This window comes from Podarcis muralis, chromosome 5 (assembly GCF_964188315.1).
Source record: "Podarcis muralis chromosome 5, rPodMur119.hap1.1, whole genome shotgun sequence".
Lineage (NCBI taxonomy): Eukaryota > Metazoa > Chordata > Lepidosauria > Squamata > Lacertidae > Podarcis > Podarcis muralis.
The window spans coordinates 8,252,583-8,273,634 of record NC_135659.1 but is presented as its reverse complement, the minus strand read 5'-3'; the positions used below and the strand labels follow the sequence as shown (position 1 = coordinate 8,273,634).

Here is a 21,052-nt window from a genome sequence, read left to right as displayed (position 1 = left end):
ACACACACACACACACACACACAACATTTCTATCAAATGGAGCGTTCCACGAACCAAGGTACACTCTAAAACTGATAGCAAATACTTCTTTGCGTGTTGTGTTTTGTGCATGTGTGTGTGTGTGTGAGAGAGAGAGATATCATGAGCCTTGCACATCAATTACCTTGTAGAACATTCTGTCAGCAAAGCGCAGCATCTCAGCAAAAGCATTCTGCCAGCAGTGAAGGAGTAAATAATATAAGGTTATTGTCGCCAATGAACCTGTGGAGCAATGAAGAAAACATGTATTTCAGCCAAATTTATTTCAATCATGTGGAGGGGGAAATGGCTTGCCCTCCCCCCTCTGTATTCCTCCCCAAGTTTCCATAAAGGCTCTAGAGTAGCAAAAACTTGAAATGGAAGCAATGAAAGTATTGATTGACCTTGTTTAGGACAATATCTGAGGATGTTTGCTCTTGGCCATTTGCTAATACAGTGTTGGGCAAAGGTTTGTTGATCTTATGCCACATATACTGTACAGTGGTGCCTCGCAAGACGAAAAGAATCCGTTCCGCGATTTCTTCATCTAGCGGTTTTTTCGTCTTGCGAAGCAAGCCCATTGACAGCTTAGCGGATTAGCGCTACAGCGGTCTAGCGGCTTTCAGCGATTAGCTGTTAAGTGGCTTATCAGCGGAACAGCTGATAAGCGGCTTAGCGGCTTAGGAAAAGGGGGGGGAAAGCGAAAAAAAACCCGCGGGGACTCGCAAGATTTTTTCGTCTTGCGAAGCAACCCCATAGGGAAATTCGTTTTGCGAAGCACCTCCAAAACGGAAAACCCTTTCGTCTAGCGGGTTTTCCGTCTTGCGAGGCGTTCGTCTTGCGGGGCTCCACTGTACTGCAAAAGCTCTGTGAGGGGCAAATGGCAGCAAATAAGCTAGCAAGGATAAGAAATGGGCCTAGCAATAAAGATCATTAAAGATTGTTAATGTGTAAATGTAAAGCTATGTATTTTAGTTGCTTTGGTCATATTTGCTAAAGTATTAGTTAGCTTGAACCTTTATATATATAAATAGAAGATGTATAATGTTGTGCTTCTGTTTTCAGGCCACGAACTGAGCAAGCAGACTTTCCCACCTCTCGGGGGGGGGGGCGGGGGGGACTCCATGAGGAATTTAAAAGATAAAAAAGGAGTTTACCAAAAACAAACAAGCAAACAAACACTGGAGCCTTTCTGTCAGGGATTATATGGTTAGAAATTCCAAAAAAGGATGGTTAAGTTGTTTATGTATGTAACTACAGCTAGGTTTTCAGCTAAAAGCAACAGAAAAAATTAGAGACTATTGTGTTATGATTATGATAAATGAGTGACAATAGGCTGCAGCAAAGGGGGGGGGGATAAGGAAAATATCACAGAAAATGGGCTGAGAAGTCAAGAACAGAAAAGAGATCCCTTTTTAAAAATGCATTGGAATGTTATGTGTAAAATGTTCAGAAATTTAATAAAAGTATTATTTAAAAAATTGTTAATGTTTTAGATAATTCTGTTGCTTTAGTCATACTTGGTAAAGTATTAGTTAGCTTGAACCTTTATATACCTGTATATATAAAGAGAAGGTATATAAAGTCCTTTACCAATATCAGACTATATAGACTAGAACCAAGGATAAAGAATCTGCTTTTTGAGTTAAAGATTTACTTTTGTGTCATCTGTTTATTGTTTGACTTGGCTGTTCTAGTCTGAGGTTAGTCTATTGTACTAAGTGATGACTTGTAAGGGGGTCTTGACCAGAGCATGGAGGTAACATGACCAGAGCATGAGGATGTCATGTCATCGCTAATGCATAATGGACAACGTAGAACTCGTTATATATTTAGCATGATGTAAACTGTATGTGAAAGAATATAAAAGTGTCTTGAAACCAGTACAGTACAGGATCAGTACAGTACCCACCATTTTAGGGGACTGTCCTTGACTGCAGTAAAGTTAATAAACGGGTACTGTCTTGCTGGAATCCTTGGTTGAATTTCTTATTTAATGGGACGAACCTGGGGAGTGATTTTGGCCCCTCGCTTGACAATGACCATGTAAATAACTGATTACCCTCCCATTAGGAACCATTGTCTGTTTTTTGACTGGCATCTAAAACAATGATGGAGCCAGACACTCTTCCCTGGGGGCCGCATTCTACAATCAGGGAGCCACCACTAAAAGGGTCCCTTTCCATGTTCCACCCTCCACTCCTCCTTATGCAGTGACCAGGCTGGTTTACCAGCAGAGAGGAAGCCCTTCTGGTGTTGGGGTCCTGAGCCGCATGAGGATTTATAGGTCAAAACCAGCACTTTGAACTGAGTCCAGAAACTAACAACTGCTTGCATCCCCAACACAAGACTAAAAAGCAGAGTTGGATGAAGCAGGATCGCACCTTCTCCAGTCTACCAGGACTGCTGTTATTAAGGAACATACTGCAAAAGCTGTTCAGAGAGAAGAGCAGTAGCTCAGTGGGAGTGAGGGCATGCAAAAGGTCAATCTGCAGCATCTCCAGGTAGAGCCAGGAAATGTTCCTTGTCTGGAAACCCTGGAGATCCACTCCTGGTCAGTGTGGACGACCCTGAGCTAGATGGGCCAGTGGTCTGATCGGTGTAAGGCAACTTCCCATGTTCTCTCTCAGAACAGTGAGATTCACGCTCAGCTTCAGCTGTTGCCCCAGTAAAAGGTTTTCATGAACCCTACAAGTCAGGGAACTACAAAGCTAAGATCACATATCCAACAGGCCATACACTGCCAGTTGTTGCCAATATCACCACTGTATCTGATTATTTATTTGTTGCTTAGAAATATTCCAGAATTAAAAGGGGCCAGGGTGATACGCAAAAGCACTCACTTGGAAGCATGGTGTGCAAGATGCAAAGGACCAGCCCTCGTACATTAAAGTGCTCTCCGCCATATTTCCGAAATACAGGAAAGATGTATATTTCACTTATATAGTACACATAGAAGAGTGACGCAAGGACCTAGAGAGGAGTAAAAACAAAAGCCCCTGATTATAAAAGTAGCACAGGAGGAATCCGTAAGAGAGAAAGCTGATCCCAGTTACCAATATGCACAGATCTAAGCTGAGTAAAGATCATACATTTAACGCACATGGCATTCCCCAAAGAATCCTTAGACATGCACTTTAAAACGCCCCCCCCCGAGCTCTAATTCCCAGCACCCTTAATAAACTGCAGTTCCCAAGATTCTTTGTGGGGGGAGCCAGGTGCTTTGAATGTCCGGTATGTATGCAGCCGTAGGCAACAGCTGACCAATCATTTCAGGGACACTACGCTAGTCCGTGCTTCTTTCAGATAAACGGCATTCCACGTGGGCTCCACCATGTGCAGAATTACTATGCCAGCAGTTGGGAGGCCTGGGTAGGTGCGCTGCTGGGATGTGTATATGTGGAGGGGCCCAGGTGGAACACCTGCTTTACCGACAGCAGCTGCCGTGGTAGCGGTTTCATTGTCCTGCAAGGAGCAGGTCCCACGAGTAGAGACTGATTAACAGACTATATTTTTATCCAAGATTGTCCTTTGAACTTTTAGGATATGTGACACTGCACGGCTAGCCCAGCCCAGGGAAGGACTACGTCTCCATTTGAGAAATACGACCGTGCTTGAAATTAGCTGATCTGCTCCACTCGGCAAAATAAAAATACACTATACAGATTGCTGCACTGTTCATAATTTCCTAAACTCTGGAAAATGTTTACAGATGATAAGAGGACTAGCACACAGGCATCGGTTATAAGTCGGTTTCGGAAGCCTTGTCATTTAGTACTATTGTATCCTGAGAAGTGAAACTGTTTTATTTATCTTACAATGGGAAGGTGTGTTTGTCATTAGTTTAGGGGTAATTATTCATTCAGTGATCCAAATCTAAGGGAATAGGATGCAATTCCAGGTGAGCAGGCATGGAAGCTTCAGAAAGCATTGTGTCTATTTTTTTAATGCCAAAATAAAAATAAGTAATACAGGCTTGTGCACTCCAGTAGGCTAGTACATATTTTTATGAACCAGTAACTCTTATCAGCTTTCAAGGCTGTATAATTATCTGCAGAAACACAGAAATCCCCAAAGGAACAGAAATACCTAACCTCTGCAAACATGGTAGCTACATAGCTCCATCTTATTGTAGGATTTCTGAAAAGAAAAGGAAATCACAGTCATTACACCTAAATCAAGATAAGAACTTGCTTGGCATCAACTGAAACCCAATTTGCAAGAATTTTACAAACAACTGCTAGACAGCAAATCACTTTGAGTTACTTTCCATAATAAAAGCAACTAATAAGTGCAAAAGAAATAATAATAGCAGAGCTGATGTAGTCTGCAGTAAACACAATCCAATTTCTATTCCAGAACAGCAAATATTTAAAGTAAGAAAGTTTGTTTGCTAGTTATGGCTTTGCTCAAATGGCATGTTTTACTAAATGTGCAGCTGCACTATTTTTTTTTTTAACAGTTCATTATTTTGCATAAAGAAGGAAAGGAGTAGTTGAGGGCAATAGGATACAGACTGCAGAATGTGGAATACCATGAAAAATAGAAAGACAACGCTGTATAACACAGCAACTTATACAAAGGAACTCTAGAACCTTATATATAAAAAACCCCATCAAAACCCATGAAGTGTAGAATATCTTAAAGCCAAAATGGTCAGACTCAGCACTTGTTACTGGAACCAGAAACAAAAAGCTCTGATGTATGTGCTCAAAAGAGATATGCATTGAACCAATCCATTTTGGATCCTACTAGGCTTGCTCCGGGAAAATTCAGAGAAACAAATGGTTGTCTTCAACTAACCTTTACTCAGAGAAGACCCACTGAAATTCAGGACCATGAGTTAAGTTAGAGACCCAGCAGTGGGTAGGGTCAGAGGCAAAAGTGGGTAGTGCAATAGATAGAGAGGCTCAGAGGCCAGTGGTGTAGCGTGGGTTGCCTGGGGCCGTGCGGACAGGTTGGGTGGGAGGGAGGGAAACACATTCAACTGCCTAATACTATCCGCATCGCCCAGGAGACATAAGAAGAGTCGTTCTGTGGTCTAGAGAGGTCCCTCCTGTTTCGCATGGAGAAGCTGTTTTCAACGGACCCCAGCGACACAATGTGCAGTTATATTGAGGCTGCCCCGAGTGTTAAACTTTTGCATCCATAACAATTTTGCGCCCAGGGCAACCGTGCCTGTGACGCCACCATGCTACGCCACTGCAGAGGACTGCACTTGCCCCCTGGGCCTGAGGTCCCCAACCCGTGTGTTATGCCCTCCATTGTGAAGCATGCATCCAGTCCAACCTCACCATCACAATGGCTATAAGAATTGCCAAGTCACAATGGAGCAACTACATTGACATTACCGGGGATAGGCATCTCTGTAAATAAGGGTGGGAGCAAAGAGGAAATACAGGTACTGGGAAACTTTAGGAACTTGAACGGTGTCTGAAAAAGCAGAAGGGAGAGAGCTGTTTAGTACCAGATAATGCCACATACTAAAACATAAACTCACAGGGTTCCATCCTATTTTCTATGGGTCTCAAACTGTTCATTAATGCTTGAGTTTAACAGTAATACATTTATACAATTTCTCAGTCCAAGAAGATGGTTTGTATGCCATTCTTATTCTACTTTTTTTCCCCAATGAGTAAGACAAGTCTGTGACAAGTCCCTTACCTCTAGTCCACCCCAAACGCCCTCCCACCCCAAATAACCCCCCTATTGTCAGAGCACTTTTCCCTGTTCCATTAAACCCAGGATTCTCTTATATCCTTTGCAAGATGTGTACTCCTATTCCAATAAGCATTAGAAGACTGCCAAGCTGCATGGTATTGGTAATCTTGCAAAACATGGGGAGGCCCATACACACATTCTTCTGAACTAGAACAGGTCTTTGAATTGTCTCCATGTCACAGAACCCAACCCTCAGAACAGGAAGAAGGGAGGGTGCCTTCATCCCCACAGCTGTACAATTATTGTAGGAAACAGTCACTCACTTGTCTTCTGTGGCGTAAAGGAAAGTATTCGAGAAGTATTCTCCCTAATGAAAGAGTAGCCTTTCATCAGCAGGCGCACCTAAAGGAGTGGAGTAACAGATAAAATGTATTTGACATCTTACAATTAAGTGAGAGATGGTCCAGAAGGATACCATGGTCAATAGCATCAAAAGCTCCTCTGCCCCTCTTTTGATGAAGGTGAAACCAAAGCAGATTCCGTCTCAAGCCAGGTCTGCACCCAGAATGCAAGAGGTCGAGAGAATCAGTATCCTCCAAGAATGCTTCCAGTTGTACTGGCATTGCTCTCTCCTTCATCGTGCTCAAAAAGAGGGTGTTTGCAGCAAGTTATTACAGTGGTTTAAACCATCAGCGTATCTGAAAACAGAAGTACCTACTAGACCTTAAGAATTATGGTGCGTTTCTTTTTGCATCTGACCATTTCTAACACCCTTAGGTTCAATCTCTTGGAAAAAATGAAAACTTGTCACCGTTAATATTTCCCCAAGTCAGGCAGAAGCAAAAGTAGAATGTGTACACAAAATTACAGGTTAGCTAAGGACTCAAATCCTGGCATAAAGCAGCATTTTGCTAATTCAAGCTTTGTGAAATGACCTTGAGCTACATCCAGAAGAAACTAGCTCTCCACATGAAACTCACCTGCTCAAAGGTCACTATGGCAGCAGAGGCTGGTGGTAAATTGTAGGCGACGGCTATGTAAGCTGGTCCCACTCCAAGCCCAAATATCTGGAAGATCATGAGGAGACCCCCAAAGAAAGCGGAGCGGATTGTCTTGTGGGAGGAACCATGGTAGCCCTGGGCCCACAGCAGGAAGAGCCCATAGGGCACAGTCAGGGTGGACAGGAACATGTAAAGCCAAGTGGAAGCAACGACAGAGGATTTGCCAAAAGCGTAGACCAGGAGATCAAACTTCACCACCAACCTTCAAAAGAGATTCAAACAACACAGAACATTAAAATCATATACTTGGGTTAAAATATATCTTCCATCAAGTTAAAGCAGTAACAGCTAAGGAATTCTATAATGAAAGTTGAGGTACTTTTAGTCTTTTTTAGTATTTTAAGTTTTGTATGTATCAGAGTATGGTTGTGATTTTTTTCATGGTTTTCTTGTTTTATCTTTCGTAAACCGCTTTGAGGTTCCTTTTAGAATCAGGCAGTGTATAAATGTTATGAAACAAATACTGAACTTAAGTATACACCCTAAGGTTTTATACAGGACCCCTTGGATAAGCACACGCATGTGGGAAAACTTGTAGTTATTGTGGCATAGCCTGCAGCCTTTCAGTTAGTACTGAGAGGGCTCCACATCTTCCAAGACTTTGCATGCAGATACATTTTCATTGGTTCAGGTATGAAATGACTCAAGTCCAACACTAAAACAAAACAGAAACAAACAAACCTCCAGCTGATCCCTTCAATATTTTCCTACCTTCCTTCATCAATGGAGTCTACTATGAGGGTGCAGAGAATGATCATGATGAAGAAAGCAATGAACACATGATGTATGGTCCGGATGTCTTTCACTTCAAATAGCTCACTGAGGAAAATAATTATAAGAAGTACATTAGAACATTTCGGGGGGTGGGGACAAACTCCAGGACTTCCAGTGATTAAACTTAAGAGCTGAAAGCAACAGGAATATGGTCAGAAGATTCGGAGGATGTGGCCATGGCTTCCCTGGGCCATTTGCGTTTTCTCCTTCAAATGTAACATGCGATCACTCTTTCTCAGTGCAATTTCTCTGCATATGTTCTGCAAAATTCATCTGTCAACAAATATAAGACCTTCACCACTTTTTAGAGGGGGTAGTATGGAAAGAAGTGCCGCTGTACAAGAGAAAGAGATTCCCGAACTGTTTCCAACCAGCAGGCAGTGGCGGAGCTTCATGCACCGGGGGGCGGAGAGCAGGTGGGGGCGTAGCTGGAGTGTGTCCTGGGGGGCGTGGCACGCATCCCAGGGGTGTGACGCGCTGCCCACAGGGGCGTGGTGCATGTCCTGGGGGCATGGCACACCGTTTGTGGGGGCGCAGCCACGATGGCACCCCACTGGGATCGCTCTGCCTTTTAGTCAAATTACCCGTATATGGTTTACATCTTTGACTTCCAAAAGCCCACGTCGAGGCCCCAATCGCTGGTTCTATAGTATTAGCCGCAATTTTATTAAAATTAGGAGGATACGGCCTGATTCGTATTTCATCCATATTAAACCCCTACCCACCTACCCTCATATTCCTGATCATAATTTTAGCCCCATGAGGTATTGTAATAACTAGTTCAATTTGCCTACGACAAGCAGACCTGAAGGCTCTCATCGCCTACTCATCCCTAAGTCATATGGGCCTAGTAACCTCTGCTATTATTATACAAACACCATGAGGCTTGACCAGAGCCATAACCCTAATAATTGCAGATGGCCTAACTTCCTCAGCCCTCTTTGCTCTAGCAAACACTAATTATGTGTGCGCACACACCCAAACTTTACTTCTTGTACGAGGCCTACAACTTGCCTTCCCATTAATATCAACTTGATGATTATTCATTAACTTAACCAATACAGCCATGCCCCCCTCAACCAACCTACTTGGTGAGTTATTAATTACAGTGGTGCCCCGCAAGACGAATGCCTCGCAAGACGAAAAACCCGCTAGACGAAAGGGTTTTCCGTTTTTGAGCTGCTTCGCAAGACGATTTTCCCTATGGGCTTGCTTCGCAAGACGAAAACGTCTTGCGAGTCTTGCACTTTTTTTCCGCTCCCCCTCCCTTTTCTAAGCCGCTAAGCATTTAATAGCCGCTAAGCCGCTAAACCGCTAATAGCGCTAATCCGCTAAGCCGCTAATAGGGTTGCTTTGCAAGACGAAAAAACCGCTAGACAAAGAGACTCGCGGAACGGATTATTTTCGTCTTGCAAGGCACCACTGTATTACTGCCCTATTTAACTGATCATCCCCCACCATCATCATCACCGGGGTTGGAACCCTCATTACTGCCACTTATTTCCGATACATATTCTTAATAACCCAACGTGGAGCCGTTTCAAATCAATTTCGCCTTCTCCCTCCCACCCATGCTCGAGAACATCTTATCCTTATCCTACATTTGCTGCCCCTAGGACTTCTAATTCTAAAACCCACCCTAATTTCAGGATAAAAAAAGGTAAAAGGACCCCTGACCATTAGGTCCAGTCGTGACTGACTCTGGGGTTGCGGCGCTCATCTCGCTTTATTGGTCGAGAGAGCCGGCGTACAGCTTCCGGATCATGTGGCCAGCATGACTAAGCCGCTTCTGGCGAACCAGAGCAGCACACAGAAATGCCGCATGTGGCTCTTTTACACCTTTGCCGCGGCTCCGGGGCGGATACTAGCGAGGGGAGGAGGCACATTGTGCGCCCCGACACTCCCCACTGTGGCGGGCGCTGTACTGGCTGTGACATCGCATGAGGGCGGTGCGTGCGTTAGTCACGCACTGTCCTGACGTCACCTTCCCACCCACTGTCAGATCGGAGGGCAGCGGCGCACATGCTTTAAATGTCGCAATGGTTTTGCGGCTCCCAGTTTTTTTTCCCCTTCGGAAACGGGTCCAAGTGGCTCTTTTTGTCTTAAAGGTTGCAGACCCCTGCCTTATACTTACACTTTTTGCAACAATAGCAACCGCAACCTACACCTTACGAATAACTTTTTACATCCAATTAAATACACCACGAACAACAACATCCATTATAAATGAAACACCCCCGACCCTTACTAACCCCTTTATTCGTCTTGCCATTGGAAGCCTTCTAACAGGCCTAATCCTCATAGCCACTATTTTACCAACAAAACCAACTCCAACTACTATGCTAACCTCTATAAAATTATCCGCCATCATCGCCATCAAGCTGCTTTATGCGGCTTTTTTGCCTCCTTCTACACCTGCCGCTTTACTTGTACTTACTACATGTGAAAACAAAAAAAATTCCTTCCAGTAGCACCTTAAAGACCAACTAAGTTAGTTCTTGGTATGAGCTTTCGTGTGCATGCACACTTCTTCAGATACACATGTGATTATCTATTTACTGTTATGTATATAGTGCATTAACTGATTTACCCCATGAAAAATTAAATATACATTATCCTATAGGGCCATTCATTCCAGTCCCGCCTGCCCAGTGACTCTTTAAACGGCCAAGGTATCTTAACCATGCAAAGGTAGCATAATCACTTGTCCCTTAAATAGGGACTGGAGTGAATGGCTAAATGAGGACTAAACAGTCTCTTACAGACTAGCCAAAGAAATTGATCCTCCAATACAAAAGCTGGAATAAACCCATAAGACGAGAAGACCCTGTGGAGCTTCAAAACCAAGACCATTAAATCATGCTTCCTTAGGTTTTTAGTTGGAGCGACTTCGGAGCATAAAAAAACTTCCAAAATATGAAACCCATTTCATCAAGATTAGCACACCAAAAATAACCATAAGATCCAGCAATAACCCGCATATTGTCTGATCAATGAACCAAGTTACCCCAGGGATAACAGTGTCATCCCCTTCTACAGTCCATATCGACAAGGGGGTTTACAACCTCAATGTTGAATCAGGACACCCCAATGGTGCAGCCGCCATAAAAGGTTTGTTTGTTCAACGATTAAAGTCATACGTGATCTGAGTTCAGACCGGAGAAATCTAAGTCGGTTTCTATCTATGCGGCACTGTCCTCAGTACAAAAGAACCAAGATAGTAGGACCTATACCAAAAGAACGTCCCAATTAAAACTACTGACCACCGCTTAAGTAATAAACATGCCACCCCTCCACCCCAAAATTAGGGTTTATTAAGGTGGCAGAGTCAAGTAATGCAAAAGACCTAAAATCTTTCTACAGGGAAGCAAATTCCCTTCTTAATAATGCATAAATTTATATCCTATATTATTAATCCTGTTACATACATCATTCCCATTCTCATTGCCGTAGCATTTCTAATGCTACTTGAACACAAAATTTTAGGCTCTATGCAACTCTGAAAAGGTCCAAACATAGTAGGCCTTTCGCATATTACAAGCAATTGCTGATGGAGTAAAACTATTTATTAAAGAGCCCATTCGCCCAACATACACATCCCCTATATTATTTATCCTGCCACCAACTTTAGCTCTTTTACTAGCCTTCATAATATGAACTCCAGTACCAATACCACACCCCCTAGCAGACATAAACTTAGGCCTTCTATTTCTTCTTGCCCTCTTAAGCATAATAGTCTACACAATCTTATGGTCCAGATGAGCATCTAACTCAAAATACGCCCCAATAGGGGCCCTAAGAGCCATTGCACAAACAATCTCATATGAAGTTACCCTGGCCATTATTCCACTTTCAATTATTAGACTGACTGGCACCTTCTCAATACACACCCTTATCATTACACAAGAACACATTTGACTAATCCTACCCACTTGACCCCTCGCAATAATATTATTCTTATCAACCCTAGCAGAAACAAATCACGCACCATTTGATTTAACTGAGGGGGAATCTGAACTTGTCTCAGGGTTTAATGTCGAATATGCAGCAGGTCCGTTTGCACTTTTCTTCCTAGCCGAATACATAAACATTTTGATGATAAACACCCTCTCATGTATTTTATTCTTTAGGCCTACCATAACCACACAAACAGAATTATTTACAATTAACCTAATAGCAAAAACTACCCTACTGACCACTGGATTCTTATGGGCTCGAGCCTCTTACCCACGATTTCGTTATGATCAATTAATACACCTCCTATGAAAACAATTTCTCCCTGCCACACTAGCACTATACTTGTGGTATATCTCACTTCCAATCTCACTATCAGGGTTCCCGCCACTAAATTAATAACTATTACCAAGATGTGTGCCCGAGAAATTAGGGAATACTTTGATAGAGTAAATCACAGGGATTTATAATCCCTCACCTCCTCCAGAAGAATGGGATTCGAACCCACACCTGAGACTCCAAAACCCTCTGCTGCCACTATACTACCTTCTAGTAAAGTCAGCTAATAAAGCTCTTGGGCCCATACCCCAAAAATGTTGGTTAAACCCTTCCTTTACTAATGAACCCCTACATCTTATCCATTTTAATCTCCAGCTTGGCCCTCGGAGCTACCATTGATTTCTAGCCTGAATTAGACTAGAATTAAACACCCTAGCCATTAACCCAATCCTGGCCAAACAACATCATCCATGAGCCACTGAAGCCACAACAAAATATTTTATCATTCAAGCAATGGCCTTATCCATCATTTTATTTTCAAGCATTCTTAATGCGACACACTGGAATTTGAGATATTACTCAACTCACCACGCAACCAGCCCCCACCATGCTAACAATTGCCCTAGCCATAAAATTGGGCCTGGTTCACTTCTGACACCCAAAAGTCATACGAGGCATAACAACTGCTCTAATTATTGCAATATGACAAAAATTACCACCAATATCTCTACTATATATAACTTCTAATCAACTCCCGACAACAATTTTATTACTACTAGCTATTTCCTCTACCTTAACTGGAGGATGATCTGGACTAAATCAAACCCAACTATGAAAAATCATAGCATTTTCGTCAATCGGACCCCTAGGCTGAATAGCTGCCATCTCCCCTATCTGCCAGAAACTTCTTCTTCTAACCTTAATAATTTATCCATTAATAACTACCTCCATGTTCCTAATTTTCATCACTTCAACTGCAAAAACCGCCAAAGATTTAGGAACAATATGAGTAATCTCTCCAACACTCTCCACCATCACAATAATTACCCTTATAGCATTAGGGGGACTCCCCCCATTAACTGGCTTCTTACCTAAATGATTGATTCTAGAAGAATTAACTACCAACCACCTCATCCCACTAGCAACTGCCCTCGCCTTAACCACTTTACTAAGCCTAATATTTTACATGCGCTTAACTTATACTAAGCTTCCCGTCTTGGCCACAGGAATTACAATGCTACTAACAGATCGAAACCTAAACACATCATTTTTTGACCCAGCAGGAGGAGGATACCCAATTCTCTACTGTTATGTACTGAAGTTCTCACCCTGGGCCAGCAGGGGGATACTGTAGATAGTTCAGGTCCACATATGCAAATAAGGGATCGAAAGTGACGTTCAGTGATTGGATAGTTATAGAAAATGGTTACTGTTGTGTGCTAGTTGAGCTCTATATAAGCAGGCTGGCTGAACCCTTCAGTTCAGTTCTGTTCTGGCCTATGAATAAACAAGAGCTGTTTGAAGAATCGCTGTGTCATCTGATATGTTCACCCACAACTTAACATCTACCAACACCTATTTTGATTTTTTGGTCATCACGAAGTATACATCCTCATTCTCCCTGGCTTTGGCTTAATTTCCCATATCGCCACTTACTATGCAGGAAAAAAAGAACCATTCAGCTACATAGGTATAGTGTGAGCCATACTATCAATTGGCTTTCTAGGCTTCATTGTATGGGCCCACCACATATTTACCGTAGGTATGGACATTGACACCTGAGCCTATTTTACCTCAGCCACAATAATTACTGCCATTCCTACTGGAGTAGAAGTTTTTAGTTGACTCGCAACCCTTCAAGGCTGAACAATTAAATGGGATGCCGCTATACTTTGGGCCCTGGGATTCATTTTTTTTATTTACGGTAGGCGGCCTTACAGGTATTATTTTAGCCAACTCCTCGTTAGATATTATTCTTCATGATACCTACTATGTAGTTGCCCATTTCCACTATGTCCTTATCAACAGGAGCTGTATTTGCAATTATAGGTGGATTTGTCCACTGATTTCTGCTCTTTACAGGTTATACTTTGTGTTAAGTTGTGGGTGAACATATCAGATGACACAGCGATTCTTCAAACAGCTCTTCTTTATTCAGAGGCCACAACAGAACTGAACTGAAGGGCTCAGTCAGCCTGCTTATATAGAGCTCCAGTACAACTTTACTGTAGCAACTTTCTAAAACTATCCAATCACTGAACGTCACTTTCGATCCTTCATTTGCATAACTATCTACAGTATCCCCCTGCTGGCCCAGGGTGAGAACTTCAGTACATAACACTTTGCATTCCTCATGAACAAAAATTCAGTTTGGCATAATATTTACCAAACAAAACATAACATTCTTTCCACAACATTTCCTCAGATTAGCGGGCATGCCCCAACGTTACTCCGACTATCCAGATGCATACACCCTCTGCAATACTCTTTCATCAGTTGGCTCCTTAATTTCACTGACAGCAGTAATTATAATAATATTTATTATCTGAGAAGCTCTGGGAGCTAAACATGAAGTACTTACCCTCGAATTAACAAACACAAACAAGGAATGACTTCTCGGCTGCCCGCCTCCATATCTTACCTACGAAGTATCAACCTATGTACAAACCTCAAGGGAGGGGGGACTTGAAACACCTCTAACCACTTTCAAGCCAGTCACACAGCCTCTTAAGTTTCTCTCCTTATGAGGTCCTAGTAAATAAATTACATAGCTCTGTCAGCGCTAAATTATAGGTCAATCAAGCCTATGTGGCACACCCAGCACAACTTGTTGTTGTTGTTTAGTCGTTTAGTCGTGTCCGACTCTTCGTGACCCCATGGACCAGAGCACGCCAGGCACCTCTGTCCTCCACTACTTCCCGCAGTTTGGTCAAACTCATGCTGGTAACCTCGAAAACACTATCCAACCATCTTGTCCTCTGTCGCCCCCTTCTCCTTGTGCCCTGCCCTCCATCCCAGCACAACTAGGCTTCGAAAATGCAGCCTCCCCCATTATATAAGAACTTCTTCACTTCCATGACCATGCATAATAATTGTTTTTTTAATCAGTGCCTTAGTACTATATATTATTAGTCTTATATTATCAACAAAACTCACACTAATACTATAGATGCCCAAGAAGTGGAAATAATCTGAATTATCCTCCCCGCAATAATTTTAATCCTAATTGCACTCCCCTCCCTCCAGATCCTTTATTTAATAGATGAAATTAACATCTCTCATTTAACTATTGAAGCCATTGGCCACCACTGATACTGAAGCTATGACTATACAGACTATGAAAATCTGCTGTTTGACTCCTACATAGTCCCAACATGCAACCTACATCCCAGAAATTTCCGCCTACTAGAAGTTGATCATCGAGTTGTAGTCCCAAGAGAATCCCCCATCCCCCAGCAGAAGATATCCTGCACTCATGGGCAATTCTAGCACTCGGCATTAAAACAGATGCAGTCCCAGGTCAATTAAATCAAACAACCTTAATTACATCTCACCCGGGCCTATTTTATGGGTAATGTTCAGAAATTTGCAGATCAAACCACAGCTTTATACCTATTGTAGTAGAATCAACACCCCTCAAATACTTCGAAGCATGATCTAAAATAATAATCTCCTCATCACTAAGAAGCTAACTTACAGCACTAGCCTTTTAAGCTAGAGAGGGAAATCTGCTTCCCTTAGTGACATGTCTCAACTTAACCCAGACCCCTGATTCCTAATTTTCATGCTAGCCTCAGCAACCCTTATTGCTGTAATAATGACATCATGGCAAGTCCTTTGCCCATGCAGTTTGAAATCAAAACTGGAACAAGGCTTTGCAGGCACCAATGGTCAACTGTGCCAGCAAACCCAGTTTCCTGTGCCTGCGTGGTTTGAAATCAAACCACGTAAGCAAAGGCACAGGGCTTCGTAGGCACTGCCAATCAGCTGATTGGTGGTGTCAGCAAACCTGCTTTCAGTAGGGAACTGCATCTTTACCTGTCCCACAGGTGTACCCAGTTTGAGGAAGGTGGCCTTGCGGGTCAAATTAGGATGCCAGAACAGGCCAGAACTCCACAGAGCTGCTGTAGACCACATTTCACTTGGACATTCTCCCATTTTGCACCAACTGAAGCCTTTTGTAATCCCCACTCCATGCTATGTAAATATTTGGGTCTCACAGGCTTAGAGTGCTTCATTTATTATTAAATTGATAATCCCACCTGGCCTCCAAAGGAGCCCTGGAGAACACAGGACTGTATCACATCCAAATCTGAACCTACATGGGCCAAGGTACCATTCCGTTATGGGTTCTCCTAGGCAGAATATAAAAGAAGTTAGGGACAAACTTTATTGGAGAACCAGACCACCCATGAGGAGTTTGGATTACCCAGCAATAGACATTCCATTCCAGGCATCCCCAAACTCGGCCCTCCAGATGTTTTTGGGACTACAATTCCCATCATCCCTGACCACTGCTCCTGTTAGCCAGGGATGATGGGAGTTGTAGTCCCCAAACAGTTGGAGAGCCGAGTTTGGGGATGCCTATTCTATTCTGCAGACCAGTTTCTACAGAACAGAACAGCCCCTGTGAATCCAGAATCCAGCCACATCCAAGTTAGAATTTGGGATGTGCAATAGCCAATTGGCTAGAACACTTATAAAGGTTAGGAATACCAACTTTCAGTCTACACAGTATAAAAATGAATGGGATCTGCTGGGAGGGAGAAGCGAGATGTGCAGATAAGCCACCCACCGGATCAAGGCAACTTTAACTTTAGCAAGGGCTCTAGTAAAATATAAAATCTAATTAATATACTCACTCCAAGACAGACTTTCTAGCAACAAAAACTTTTCCATGTTCTGGAGGTGCTCTTGATTCCCTGTGAAAAGAACAAATATTCAGCAACAAATCAACATATCAACTCTGCTTCAGGCTCAGCCAAGAACCAACATAATTGCTTTTGAAGCCACTGTCTTTCTCTGAGCACACGGCTGAGAAGGCAGGGGGCGAAGTCTCAAGCTGCACAGACTTTGCAATCAAGCCATTTGCGAATTCTGTAAAGTGGCTGTCGATCCGCTGCCCCTGACTTAGGCGGCTTGGAGTTTTACGGAAATATTGGTGGTGAGGGAAATAAAATTTAAATACATTCTGGATTAACATGGCAAAATCTGGTTTTGTAGCAAGAATTTGTTTGTGTTTTCCACATTTTATTAACAAGACCAAATAAAAATACCCTAAAAAGAGAAAGAAAGAAAGAAAGAAAGAAAGAAAGAAAGAAAGAAAGAAAGAAAGAAAGCCCAAACAGTTTTGGATCAGGAAAGCCCAAACAATTGCCAGTACAGTCATACCTTGGGGCTCAAACAGAATGCGTTCTGGGAGTTCGTTCGACTCCCGGAACCAGTTGAAAACCAAGGCACAGGTTCTGATTGACTGCAGGAGCGTCCTGCACCCAATCGGAAGCCGTGTCAGACGTTCAGCTCCCAAAAAAGCCTGAAAACCGGAATACTCACTTCCGGGTTTCGATTGTTTGGGAGCCAATTTGTTCAGGAGCCAAGACATTTGAGATCCAATGTACGACTATATTGGAAATTTTGTTCCCAAATCAACAAAATATCTTGGTAGGCATCTTCTGGAACAAAACAACAACCTGATAGGACCTTCAACTGAGCCAAGTAAAACAACCAATAACGTTCTTATCTACCAGAGTTGGAACAAGGCACATCTTAATGCTCATCTAGACCTTGAGCATTTGTGCTGCAGGACAGTGTCCCAGAAATGTGATGGATTTCAAGAATGGAGGGGAAACTGGCATTCTGCTCCCAAGGAAAACAGACAAAACTGAATTGCTTTTCAGCAACAATTCTAGCAGACTGCTTTGCTTAGAGCTGAAGTTCCAAGTATGGATAGTTCTAACTAGTATCTGCTCTTCCTCCCAGACTCCTCAAGCAGTAGTACCAAAGTTTAATGTTACATATTTGCATTTGCATATAAAGCTCTTGCTACACCTTGGAAGAGGAACTCAGGGACAGATGGCCTCCAGAAGGTCCTGGGTCCAACCTCCAGTTTAAAAGGATCAGGTAAATTGCCATGGGAAAGGCCACTGCAATAAGCATTGGAAAACCACTGCCAGTCAGAGTAGATAATTATGGGCTAGATGGACAGACCAGCCTGGTTCTATTAGGGCACCTGTTTGCTCATTGTGAAGCCCTTACTACTAGATAGGCGCAAACTTTACTGGAGAACCAGACCACCCATGAGGAGGCTGGATTGCTTAGCAATAGACACTTCTGGTCTGTAGATCAGTTTCTACAGAACAGAAGAGCCACATCCTTGTTAGAATCTGGGATGTGCAATAGCCAATTGACTGGAGCACTTAAAAAGATTAGGAATACCTGCTTTCAGTCTACACAGTATAAAAATGAATGGGATCCCCTGGGAGGAAGAAGCAAGATATGAAGATAAGCCACCCACTGGATGAAGGCAATTTTAACTTTAGCAAGGGCACCAGTGAAATTTACAATCTCATTAACATATTCACTCCAAGACAGACTTTCTAACAACAAAAACTTTTCCATGTTCTGGAGGTGCTCTTGATCCTCTGTGAAAAGAACAAATATTCAGCAGAGTAGTTGTAGTTTTTTTAAAAAAGAAAGAGAAATCAACAAATTGACTCTGCTTCAGACTCAGCCAAGAACCAACATACTTGCTTTTGAAGCCACCGTCTTTCTCTGAGCACACGGCTGAGAAGGCAGGGGACGAAGACTCAAGCTGCACGGACTTTGCAATCAAGCCATTCACGAATTCTGTAAAGTGGCTGTCGATTCGCTGCATGAAAGCTGGCTTCATTTGCTGATAAAATTTGGAGGAAGGAAGGAATAGAAAAGAGAACACCTTAAGTATACAGTGGTACCTCGGGTTACATACGCTTCAGGTTACATACGCTTCAGGTTACACACTCCGCTCACCCAGAAATAGTGCTTCAGGTTAAGAACTTTGCTTCAGGATAAGAACAGAAATCGGGCTCTGGCGCGCGGCAGCAGCAGGAGGCCCCATTAGCTAAAGTGGTGCTTCAGGTTAAGAACAGTTTCAGGTTAAGAACACACCTCCGGAACTAATTAAGTACTTAACCTGAGGTACCACTGTAATTGATAAGTATTGCCTGGAATTTGCCTGCTAAAATGGCATGTTACTCTTTACCTTCAAATGCAAGGCTGACTTCCTAACACCATGCTAACAGCACATCATGAACGTGTCTCATTTCCTGACAACTGACGACATATTCTTGGACCCCAGTCAAAGTCACGGCCAGTGGGGACAATGGTCTGCGCTGATAGGACTTCCTAGTCCAGCAACATCTGGTTCCCCATTCCTGGTTTAAGCCACCTATCAGCAGCTCCCCAAGAATGTGGAAGCAAAGTAGCCAACTGCAGGGCCTTTCTAAGAAAACCATAGTTAGCCTAGCTGCCTCCCATCTTGCTTACAAATAAACTCACTCAACATATCTGACAGAAATCTGACCAGAAAACTGACTTGTTCTGCAGGATCTTTTTGTTTTGTTTTTGTTTTGTTTTTGTTATACTAGTCAAATACCAAACGTATGCAAAACATACTCTTTTAGTCTCCAGTTTATAAGAGCTCACAGGATGTACTGAATAGCTCAGTTGGTAGAGCATGAGACTCTTAATCTCAGGGACGTGGGTTTGAGCCCCACATTGGGTAAAAGATTCCTGCTTTGCAGGGCGTTGGGCTGAATGACCCTCATGGTCTCTTCCAACTCTATGATCCTTTGTTTCCTACTTGGCAGGGGGTTGGACTCGATGGCCCTTGTGGTCTATTCCAACTCTATGATTCTATGAAAGTGAGCATTGTTTATAATTTTTGAATTTGAGGAAATCTTTCAGCAGTCCCAGTTTCAGTGACTCCCAATTTACAGGATTTAGGATTTCTAACAGGCCCATACTATGCATAGATCTGTCACAAATGGGAGGTTTCTTTTGCTGTCTAGGGATTCCTCCTTGTCAACTCATATTAACTACAATTCAGATAAGTTTACCTCAGCCTCCACCAAAAGCTGCATCTTTCGAGTGACCAAATGGTCAACGTCAACATGACCTAAGAGGAAAAAAAACAAATCATTGCTGTATTTTCAATGATAAATACAATAAATAAATAAATAAATAAATAAATAAATAAATAAATAAATGTTGTCCGCAAGTATGAAAGGCAAAACAGAAAAAGTATGCAAACTGGAAATTTAAAGTATTTTAATATCAGTGCTGCAAATAAGTCCACAAATGTTACTAGCCCTCAACATTTCACTTATTCCCCTGCCCAGATGTACCTGTATTAGTTGTCCGCTACTGACCAAAAGGAAAAACAACCTATTCCAATTTCCAAGGCTTCGCTTCCTAGAGTGCATTAAAACCATAGTTAATTGGGGCAGATCATTTAAACTTATCTACCCAAATACTTCCTGCCAACCTAGCAGTTCGAAAGCAGTCAAAGTGCAAGTAGATAAATAGGTACCGCTCCGGTGGGAAGGTACACGCCGTTTCTGTGCGCTGCTGTGGTTCGCCAGAAGCGGTTTAGTCATGCTGGCCACATGACCCGTAAGCTGTACGCCGGCTCCCTCGGCCAATAAAGCGAGATGAGCGCCGCAACCCCAGAGTCGGCCACGATTGTACCTAATGGGCCAAATGGGCCCTTTACCCAAATACTAAAAAAAGGAGGTGCTAGGGAGAAGGATTCTAGCTTGGCCACCTGCCGGACATCTGTATGATTCAACCGTCCATGCACCGCTTGCCCCCTGCACCCTCAAGTGGTACAGCCCAGGCACCAGTTCAATAAGTTTTTCTGAAAACAAAAACAAATTTGTTTCTGCAGAATTGCAATTAGATGGTTCTTCTTGAAATTCCTCTCATTAAACAAGCATTCAGCAATTGTATTTGGGCATATCTTGAACAAAATTCCAGCCAAACTAGGGAAGGGAACATTCATATTAATCAATGAAAAATAAAAATCCTTTTTATTGATGAAAGCCCCTTTAGCTTGGTTTTGCTGAGCTCTAAGTAAGCGTGTAGGAATGTGCCAGGAATGCCTGAGGTTCTGCTTAAACCACCAGCTTGATAAGTGAAGAACTTGCTATGTGAACTATTGAGCTTGCTATATCACTGGAAACTAGGATGATAACTTGGGCAATGCTTGCTTAAGCAATGTATGACAAAATAAGGAGTATCAAAGTGCAGCTGCCTACAAGTTGATC

At 42.7% G+C, this 21,052-nt stretch overlaps 1 protein-coding gene, 1 non-coding gene and 3 pseudogenes across 5 annotated transcripts in view; 4 read left to right on the top strand and 1 right to left on the bottom strand.

Annotated features, from left to right (window-relative positions):
- The window catches only part of LOC114598569 (sterol O-acyltransferase 1-like), a 53,627-nt gene that overhangs the window by 12,413 nt on the left and 20,162 nt on the right, over window positions 1-21,052 (bottom strand). For all 4 annotated transcript variants that reach the window (XM_077928254.1, XM_077928256.1, XM_077928253.1 and 1 more), the window contains exons 3-12: window positions 19,844-19,902; window positions 18,494-18,639; window positions 16,610-16,669; window positions 7,452-7,559; window positions 6,660-6,942; window positions 6,003-6,081; window positions 5,370-5,451; window positions 4,113-4,158; window positions 2,862-2,991; window positions 164-261 (exon numbers count right to left, since the gene is read on the bottom strand). In XM_077928254.1, the coding sequence (XP_077784380.1) occupies window positions 164-261; window positions 2,862-2,991; window positions 4,113-4,158; window positions 5,370-5,451; window positions 6,003-6,081; window positions 6,660-6,942; window positions 7,452-7,559; window positions 16,610-16,669; window positions 18,494-18,639; window positions 19,844-19,902 (1,091 nt within the window). The remainder of the gene's footprint in view (window positions 1-163; window positions 262-2,861; window positions 2,992-4,112; window positions 4,159-5,369; window positions 5,452-6,002; window positions 6,082-6,659; window positions 6,943-7,451; window positions 7,560-16,609; window positions 16,670-18,493; window positions 18,640-19,843; window positions 19,903-21,052) is intronic.
- On the top strand, window positions 7,567-9,168 carry LOC114598571 (NADH-ubiquinone oxidoreductase chain 4-like; annotated as a pseudogene).
- On the top strand, window positions 10,901-12,224 carry LOC144327704 (NADH-ubiquinone oxidoreductase chain 1 pseudogene; annotated as a pseudogene).
- On the top strand, window positions 13,802-16,186 carry LOC144327680 (cytochrome c oxidase subunit 2 pseudogene; annotated as a pseudogene).
- On the top strand, window positions 19,437-19,510 carry TRNAK-CUU (transfer RNA lysine (anticodon CUU)). The gene has a single exon. It is a non-coding gene; the product is annotated as a tRNA-Lys (tRNA).